Below are 10,080 nucleotides of genomic sequence, written 5' to 3' on the forward strand. Positions count from 1 at the left end.
CCCCCAGTCCTGGCCCTGGGAGCTCCCACAACTACTACACTACTACCACACTACTACTACTACACTACTACTGCTACCCCCCGAGATGTGTGTCCAGAGTGTGTCTGAATGCTGTGTGGATGTGAGGCCCAGTCCTGGCCCTGGGAGCTCCCACAACTACTACACTACTACCACACTACTACTACTACACTACTACTGCGCGAACCCCCCGAGAGGTGTGTCTGTCAACAGGGGCCCCCAGTCCTGGCCCTGGGAGCTCCCACAACTACTACACTACTACCACACTACTACTACTACACTACTACTGCTACCCCCCGAGATGTGTGTCCAGAGTGTGTCTGAATGCTGTGTGGATGTGAGGCCCAGTCCTGGCCCTGGGAGCTCACACAACTACTACACTACTACTGCACTACTACTACACTACTACTGCTACCCCCCGAGATGTGTGTCCAGAGTGTGTCTGAATGCTGTGTGGATGTGAGGCCCAGTCCTGGCCCTGGGAGCTCACACAACTACTACACTACTACTGCACTACTACTACACTACTACTGCTACCCCCCGAGATGTGTGTCCAGAGCGTGTCTGAATGCTGTGTGGATGTGAGGCCCAGTCCTGGCCCTGGGAGCTCCCACAAGCCCCGGACTGCATTCCCAGCGGCTCAACTAATGAACTGGAGCACCAGGGCCCCCCACTGAAGCACCAGGGCCCCCCCACTGGAGCAGCTGGCCCCTCCGCTCCTCCCTGTGGGGACCTGGGAGACGCCCCGCGGGAGCCTGTCAGCCAAGGAAGGGTGTGGCGCCGCGACGCGGACTGGAAACCGCCGCCGGAGAGGCGTCTCCACGTCCACAGATGACAGAACAGAGGCCTTGCAGTGGCTTGAACGAACCTTTATTGCCCCCCGGGGGAACAGTCCCGTCAGGGGCTCACACAACCAGCGCGCAGCGCGCAGCAGTGACACACTTCCACGCTCGGGACACATTTGGAAGATCGCCAGGTAGCGAGGGGGGGTTATCGAAGACCCGTCTGGGTGAAGCTCGAGCTGCCTTCCCCCCGCGGCGCGGGAAGTCTTCTGCGCGGGAACAGTGCGCCGACAGCGATCCGCATCCTGCTCGTCTCCCGTCAGGCGCCGATCGGGACAGAAGTCAGGGCAGCAGGGAGGTCACCTCTGGCGGCTGGCAGCGCTGACCTGGGCTCACTTTCCGGCCCGGGGTACCGTCTGTGTGGAGTTTGCACGTTCTTCCCATACTCGGGTGGGTTTCCTCCCACTGCCCACGAAGAGATGCTGGTGGGCTAACGGGCGTGGTGCGAGTGTGGGTGTCTGGTGGGTGGGTGTGGGCGTCTGTGCCTCTGTCTAGTGTGAGTGTGTTCGTCTTTGTCTGGTGTGAGTGTGGTGTGAATCTGTGTGTCTGGTGTGAGTGTGTTCGTCTGTGTCTGGTGTGAGTGTGGAGTGAATCTGTGTGTCTGGTGTGAGTGTGTTCGTCTGTGTCTGGTGTGAGTGTGGGGTGAATCTGTGTGTCTGGCGTGAGTGTGGGGTGAATCTGTGCATTTGGTGTGAATCTGTGCGTCTGGTGTGAGTGTGGTGTGAATCTGTGTGTCTGGTGTGAGTGTGGTGTGAATCTGTGCGTCTGGTGTGAGTGTGGTGTGAATCTGTGCGTCTGGTGTGAGTGTGGTGTGAATCTGTGCATTTGGTGTGAATCTGTGCGTCTGGTGTGAGTGTGGTGTGAATCTGTGCATTTGGTGTGAATCTGTGCGTCTGGTGTGAGTGTGGTGTGAATCTGTGCATCTGGTGTGAATCTGTGCGTCTGGTGTGAGTGTGGTGTGAATTTGTGCGTCTGGTGTGAGTGTGGTGTGAATCTGTGCGTCTGGTGTGAGTGTGGTGTGAATCTGTGCATCTGGTGTGAATCTGTGTGTCAGGTGTGAGTGTGGTGTGAATCTGTGTGTCAGGTGTGAGTGTGGTGTGAATCTGTGCGTCTGGTGTGAGAGTGTGCGGCTGAGTCTGGTATGACTCACTGTATGAGTGTGTGAGTGTGCTTGTGGCTTTGTCTGTGTCTGGTGTATGAGTGTGTGTGTCTGTGTGTGCTTGCGGCTTTGTCTGTGTCTGGTGTGTGTGTGTCTGCTGTGCGTGTCTGTCCCTCTGCTCTGTGAAGGACAGGTGTCCTGTCTTGCCCCTGTTGCCTGCTGGGATGGACTCCAGTTGCCCGTGACCCTGTACTGGACAGGGCAGGCAGAAGATGGCTGCGTGCGACTCCAAGACACATAGGTGCTCTGCCACAGAGGCCTGATCGCAGCATTAGACTCTCTCTGCCCGTCACTCTGACTACAGAAATGTATCCTTTATTTTCGCTCTCTCACTGTCCAGAACATGTGCCCTGTAGATCAGACAGTGCAGACTGGACAACGGACTTAGAGCTCACAGGAACTCTCTCACTGACTCGAGCCCGGGGAGGGGCGACTGTCCGGGATCGAACCCGAGACCCTGGCGGTGGGAGGGAGAAGACATGGAGACTCCACAGAGCAGGACACGGATCCGGGAGGCAAGCAGGGGACCTACGACCTGTGAGGGACACGTAAAGAACGCGCAGACTCCACACAGGAGGAGCCTCTGGCTGGAATAATAATAATTATAATAATTGCTTACACTTATATAGCGCTTTTCTGGACACTCCAGTCAAAGTGCTTTACAGGTAATGGGGATCCCCTCCACCCCCCCAGTGTGATGATGCTCCAGCTCTCAGTGGGGAGGAGAGCAGAGTGATGAGGCCAGTTCAGAGAGGGGGGTGATCAGGAGGCCATGACTGGTAAAGACCAGGGGGAGTCTGTCCAGGACACTGGGGTCACACCCCTACTCTTTCTGAGAGACACCCTGGGGTCTTGACTGACCACAGAGAGGCAGGACCTCCGTTTCACGTCTCAGCCGAAGGACGGATTTTGACGGAATCAAGCCCCGGAGGTATCCCTGGAGTTGGGAGGTATGCCGAACGTGGACAGAACACGCAGACTCCACACAGGGGGGCCCCCCCAGTAGAATCGAGGCCCGGAGCTGCTGAACGCCCGAGCCTCCCGGCAGGGGGAGAAACGAAGACTTCGAGATTCAGAAATCACGGCGTGTCTCTTCTCACGAGGACGGGGAGGAAGGATCACATGTGGGCCAGGACGCAGGTGCAGCCCACGGTCACGGGGAAGGAGCCCTGCTCCAGCCGGTACCGCCCGCCAGCACAGCTGCGCCGGAACACCACCGGGATGCTGTGGTTGAGAGGAACGGAGTTGAAGAAGTGCAGGCCTGAGCATCCGGACAGTCGAGAGGATCCGTCCACACAGCGCATGGTGTTGCACACCGCCACCTGCACGCGGCTGGGGAACATGTTCACGTCCTCGTGCACTCTGGACAAGACAAAGACACACACACTGAGACAGGCACGGGGCTGGGGAACATGTTCACGTCCTCGTGCACTCTGCACAAGACACAGACACACACACTGAGACAGGCACGCGGCTGGGGAACATGTTCACGTCCTTGTGCTCTCTGGACAAGACACAGACACACACACTGAGACAGGCACAGGGCTGAGGAACATGTTCACGTCCTTGTGCTCTCTGGACAAGACACAGACACACACACTGAGACAGGCAGAGGGCTGGGGAACATGTTCACGTCCTCGTGCACTCTGGACAAGACACAGACACACACACTGAGACAGGCACAGGGCTGAGGAACATGTTCACGTCCTCGTGCACTCTGGACAAGACACAGACATACACACTGAGACAGGCACGGGGCTGGGGAACATGTTCACGTCCTCGTGCACTCTGGACAAGACACAGACACACACACTGAGACAGGCACGGGGCTGAGGAACATGTTCACGTCCTCGTGCACTCTGGACAAGACACAGACACACACACTGAGACAGGCACGTGGCTGGGGAACATGTTCACGTCCTCGTGCTCTCTGGACAGGACACAGACACTGAGACAGGCACAGGGCTGGGGAACATGTTCACGTCCTCGTGCTCTCTGGACAAGACACAGACACACACACACACTGAGACAGGCACAGGGCTGGGGAACATGTTCACGTCCTCGTGCTCTCTGGACAAGACACAGACACACACACTGAGACAGGCACAGGGCTGAGGAACATGTTCACGTCCTTGTGCTCTCTGGACAAGACACAGACACACACACTGAGACAGGCAGAGGGCTGGGGAACATGTTCACGTCCTCGTGCACTCTGGACAAGACACAGACACACACACTGAGACAGGCACAGGGCTGAGGAACATGTTCACGTCCTCGTGCACTCTGGACAAGACACAGACATACACACTGAGACAGGCACGGGGCTGGGGAACATGTTCACGTCCTCGTGCACTCTGGACAAGACACAGACACACACACTGAGACAGGCACGGGGCTGAGGAACATGTTCACGTCCTCGTGCACTCTGGACAAGACACAGACACACACACTGAGACAGGCACGTGGCTGGGGAACATGTTCACGTCCTCGTGCTCTCTGGACAGGACACAGACACACACAACTGAGACAGGCACGGGGCTGAGGAACATGTTCACGTCCTCGTGCACACTGGACAAGACACAGACACACACACACTGAGACAGGCACGGGGCTGGGGAACATGTTCACGTCCTCGTGCTCTCTGGACAAGACACAGACACACACACACTGAGACAGGCACGGGGCTGGGGAACATGTTCACGTCCTCGTGCTCTCTGGACAGGACACAGACACACACACTGAGACAGGCAGAGGGCTGGGGAACATGTTCACGTCCTCGTGCACACTGGACAAGACACAGACACACACACTGAGACAGGCACAGGGCTGGGGAACATGTTCACGTCCTCGTGCACACTGGACGAGACACAGACACACACACTGAGACAGGCACAGGGCTGGGGAACATGTTCACATCCTCGTGCACTCTGGACAAGACACAGACACACTGAGACAGGCACAACTCTGGGGAACATGTTCACGTCCTCGTGCACACTGGACAAGACACAGACACACGCACTGAGACAGGCACAGGGGAACATGTTCACGTCCTCGTGCACACTGGACAAGACACAGACACACACTGAGACAGGCACAGGGCTGGGGAACATGTTCACGTCCTCGTGCACACTGGACAAGACACAGACACACACACTGAGACAGGCACGGGGCTGGGGAACATGTTCACGTCCTCGTGCACACTGGACAAGACACAGACACATCGAGACAAACACAACAGATCCCCTTACACAATGAATCAGCTGTTGCATACACACACATGCGCATACTCACCGGTAGGTCCAGGGCGAGAGGGACCTATTGAACTGGTTGAGGAGCTGTGGTGGTTCTAGGAGGGTGAGCAAGGAGCTCATGGTCCGATTCAGATCCTCACCAGAACAGCAGCTCTCCACACAGGTCTCATTCTGCTGAGAGAATGACCACAGGGGGCAGACCAAGAGCAGGGCACACTGGAACACAGGAACAGACAGATACTGTCAGTGGGGCAATGGTACAACCATCCTGTTACTATAGGAGCTACAGTCCAGTACAGGACAACAGTCCAGTTACAATAGGAGCTACAGTCCCAGTACAGGAGAACAGTCTGTTACAATAGGAGCTACAGTCCAGTACAGGAGAAGAGTCCTGTTACAATAGGAGCTACAGTCCAGTACAGTAGACCAGTCTGTTACAATAGGAGCTACAGTCCAGTACAGGAGAACAGTCCTGTTACAATAGGAGCTACAGTCCCAGTACAGTAGACCAGTCCTGTTACAATAGGAGCTACAGTCCCAGTACAGGAGAACAGTCCTGTTACAATAGGAGCTACAGTCCAGTACAGTAGAACAGTCTGTTACAATAGGAGCTACAGTCCAGTACAGGAGAACAGTCTGTTACAATAGGAGCTACAGTCCAGTACAGGAGAACAGTCCTGTTACAATAGGAGCTACAGTCCAGTACAGGAGAACAGTCTGTTACAATAGGAGCTACAGTCCCAGTACAGGAGAACAGTCCTGTTACAATAGGAGCTACAGTCCCAGTACAGGAGAACAGTCTGTTACAATAGGAGCTACAGTCCAGTACAGGAGAACAGTCTGTTACAATAGGAGCTACAGTCCAGTACAGGAGAACAGTCCTGTTACAATAGGAGCTACAGTCCCAGTACAGGAGAACAGTCTGTTACAATAGGAGCTACAGTCCAGTACAGGAGAACAGTCTGTTACAATAGGAGCTACAGTCCAGTACAGGAGAACAGTCTGTTACAATAGGAGCTACAGTCCAGTACAGTAGACCAGTCTGTTACAATAGGAACTACAGTCCAGTACAGTAGAACAGTCTGTTACAATAGGAGCTACAGTCCAGTACAGGAGAACAGTCTGTTACAATAGGAGCTACAGTCCAGTACAGGAGAACAGTCTGTTACAATAGGGGCTACAGTCCCAGTACAGGAGAACAGTCCTGTTACAATAGGAGCTACAGTCCAGTACAGGAGAACAGTCTGTTACAATAGGAGCTACAGTCCAGTACAGTAGAACAGTCTGTTACAATAGGAGCTACAGTCCAGTACAGTAGAACAGTCTGTTACAATAGGAGCTACAGTCCAGTACAGGAGAACAGTCTGTTACAATAGGAGCTACAGTCCAGTACAGTAGACCAGTCTGTTACAATAGGAACTACAGTCCAGTACAGTAGAACAGTCTGTTACAATAGGAGCTACAGTCCAGTACAGGAGAACAGTCTGTTACAATAGGAGCTACAGTCCAGTACAGTAGAACAGTCCTGTTACAATAGGAGCTACAGTCCAGTACAGTAGAACAGTCCTGTTACAATAGGAGCTACAGTCCAGTACAGTAGAACAGTCTGTTACAATAGGAGCTACAGTCCAGTACAGGAGAACAGTCTGTTACAATAGGAGCTACAGTCCAGTACAGTAGACCAGTCTGTTACAATAGGGGCTACAGTCCAGTACAGGAGACCAGTCTGTTACAATAGGAGCTACAGTCCAGTACAGGAGAACAGTCCTGTTACAATAGGAGCTACAGTCCAGTGCAGTAGAACAGTCTGTTACAATAGGAGCTACAGTCCAGTACAGTAGACCAGTCTGTTACAATAGGAGCTACAGTCCAGTACAGGAGAACAGTCTGTTACAATAGGAGCTACAGTCCCAGTACAGGAGAACAGTCTGTTACAATAGGAGCTACAGTCCAGTACAGTAGAACAGTCTGTTACAATAGGAGCTACAGTCCAGTACAGTAGAACAGTCTGTTACAATAGGAGCTACAGTCCAGTACAGGAGAACAGTCTGTTACAATAGGAGCTACAGTCCAGTACAGTAGAACAGTCCAGTTACAATAGGAGCTACAGTCCAGTACAGGAGAACAGTCTGTTACAATAGGAGCTACAGTCCCAGTACAGGAGAACAGTCTGTTACAATAGGAGCTACAGTCCAGTACAGTAGAACAGTCTGTTACAATAGGAGCTACAGTCCAGTACAGTAGAACAGTCTGTTACAATAGGAGCTACAGTCCAGTACAGGAGAACAGTCTGTTACAATAGGAGCTACAGTCCAGTACAGTAGAACAGTCCAGTTACAATAGGAGCTACAGTCCAGTACAGGAGAACAGTCTGTTACAATAGGAGCTACAGTCCCAGTACAGGAGAACAGTCTGTTACAATAGGAGCTACAGTCCAGTACAGTAGAACAGTCTGTTACAATAGGAGCTACAGTCCAGTACAGTAGAACAGTCTGTTACAATAGGAGCTACAGTCCAGTACAGGAGAACAGTCTGTTACAATAGGAGCTACAGTCCAGTACAGTAGAACAGTCCAGTTACAATAGGAGCTACAGTCCAGTACAGGAGAACAGTCTGTTACAATAGGAGCTACAGTCCAGTACAGTAGAACAGTCTGTTACAATAGGAGCTACAGTCCCAGTACAGGAGAACAGTCTGTTACAATAGGAGCTACAGTCCAGTACAGAAGACCAGTCCAGTTACAATAGGAGCTACAGTCCAGTACAGGAGAACAGTCTGTTACAATAGGAGCTACAGTCCAGTACAGTAGAACAGTCCTGTTACAATAGGAGCTACAGTCCAGTACAGGAGAACAGTCTGTTACAATAGGAGCTACAGTCCAGTACAGGAGAACAGTCCTGTTACAATAGGAGCTACAGTCCAGTACAGTAGAACAGTCCTGTTACAATAGGAGCTACAGTCCAGTACAGGAGAACAGTCTGTTACAATAGGAGCTACAGTCCAGTACAGGAGAACAGTCCTGTTACAATAGGAGCTACAGTCCAGTACAGTAGACCAGTCTGTTACAATAGGAGCTACAGTCCAGTACAGTAGAACAGTCTGTTACAATAGGAGCTACAGTCCAGTACAGTAGAACAGTCTGTTACAATAGGAGCTACAGTCCAGTACAGGAGAACAGTCCTGTTACAATAGGAGCTACAGTCCAGTACAGTAGACCAGTCTGTTACAATAGGAGCTACAGTCCAGTACAGTAGAACAGTCCTGTTACAATAGGAGCTACAGTCCAGTACAGTAGACCAGTCCTGTTACAATAGGAGCTACAGTCCAGTACAGTAGAACAGTCTGTTACAATAGGGGCTACAGTCCAGTACAGTAGACCAGTCTGTTACAATAGGAGCTACAGTCCAGTACAGTAGAACAGTCCTGTTACAATAGGAGCTACAGTCCAGTACAGTAGACCAGTCCTGTTACAATAGGAGCTACAGTCCAGTACAGTAGACCAGTCTGTTACAATAGGAGCTACAGTCCAGTACAGTAGAACAGTCCTGTTACAATAGGAGCTACAGTCCAGTACAGTAGACCAGTCCTGTTACAATAGGAGCTACAGTCCAGTACAGGAGAACAGTCTGTTACAATAGGAGCTACAGTCCAGTACAGGAGAACAGTCTGTTACAATAGGGGCTACAGTCCAGTACAGGAGACCAGTCCAGGACGCGCATGAAGGAAAGATCTGAAAGAAACCCTGAGCAGTAGAAACTCCCGCGGTAAAGTAGAAACTTTACTCACCTGTAAAGTCCTGTCTGCCATGGCAACGAGACGCCCGAACGAGGACGGAAGCGCGGAGGTCGGAGTGCAGCGGTGGGGCTCGCGCTCGCCATGTCCAGCTTTTATGCTTCCGGCGCGAGGCCGTGCTCCGGTGCAGTGACGTCACGCGGGGGGGAGCTCGAGGCGGCTTTCCAGCGCGGAGCCGCGGCGTTCCGGGGCTCGAGCACCCCCACGTCACGGCCGCCGCCGCCCCGGCCCGCGCGAACACCAACGCTCCCGGCAAGCACGCAGTGGAAAAAGCGCGCCGCCCGTGGGGGGGAAACACAGCTCCCTTTGTGCACGTGCTGACGGAAAGGCCAAGCGCGAGGGTTCTCCTGTCGGCCCTGAATCACGCGCTAAAGGTCACGCTGACTTGACCCCCGCATCCCCGACACCCGCGCGCGTCCCGTTTCACGGATCTCGGAAAACCCTCCTGCATTATTCAGGACCCGTGTGTCGTGTCAGAAGTCTATTTTTGTTCTGCTGTTTCCAGCACTGTGTCTCACAGCTGTCCCGTGTCAACATCAGGCAGGTTCGATATTCACTCCATTCATCTCTCCTGATCTCAGGATACCCTCCAGTAGTTCCACTGTGGGGGGCTGCATCATCAAAGATCAGGGGGTGGTGGGGGTGTGGAGCCGACCCCAACCAGGGGGGAGGGAGAGGAGCAGGACGAGAGAGAGACACAGACGCTGGGGCCACAGCTCCTGTCCCCAGGCTAAGGGAACTCAATCTCTACACTTGCTCACATGGAGGAGACTGACCCAGCTGTTCAGGCAGACCGGAACGGGGCCTTGACAAAGATGCAGAGGCCACCAGTGGAATCTATAGCGAAGTGCATTTGAATTAGAAGGCACTTCTTTACACAGAGGGTGGTGGGGGTGTGGAACAAGCTGCCCAGCCATGTTGTTGAAGCCGATACCCTGGCTCCTCTCCAGACACAGCTGGGTGAGCTCCTCCAGTCGGGACAGGAGGCTCCTCTTTACACAGAGGGTGGTGGGGGTGG

General features: G+C 53.3%; 1 protein-coding gene across 2 annotated transcripts; it reads right to left on the reverse strand.

The window, feature by feature from the left end:
- Positions 1-871: 871 nt before the first annotated feature.
- LOC148660373 (interleukin-17F-like) lies at positions 872-9,890 on the reverse strand. 2 transcript variants are annotated; one of them, XM_088634282.1, is made up of 3 exons: positions 9,057-9,890; positions 5,311-5,441; positions 872-3,381 (listed from the first exon to the last, which is right to left on the reverse strand). In XM_088634282.1, the coding sequence occupies exons 1-3, from the start codon at positions 9,075-9,077 to the stop codon at positions 3,138-3,140; spliced, it is 396 nt and encodes a 131-aa protein (XP_088490408.1). In that variant the 5' UTR covers positions 9,078-9,890; the 3' UTR covers positions 872-3,137. The 2 variants fall into 2 exon arrangements, with proteins under 2 accessions (XP_088490408.1, XP_088490406.1); XM_088634280.1 differs by having other exon boundaries at positions 5,311-5,486; positions 9,057-9,870.
- Between the last annotated feature and the right edge of the window lie 190 nt (positions 9,891-10,080).

Source organism: Lepisosteus platostomus, chromosome 6 (assembly GCF_059453375.1).
Source record: "Lepisosteus platostomus isolate fLepPlt1 chromosome 6, fLepPlt1.hap1, whole genome shotgun sequence".
NCBI lineage: Eukaryota > Metazoa > Chordata > Actinopteri > Semionotiformes > Lepisosteidae > Lepisosteus > Lepisosteus platostomus.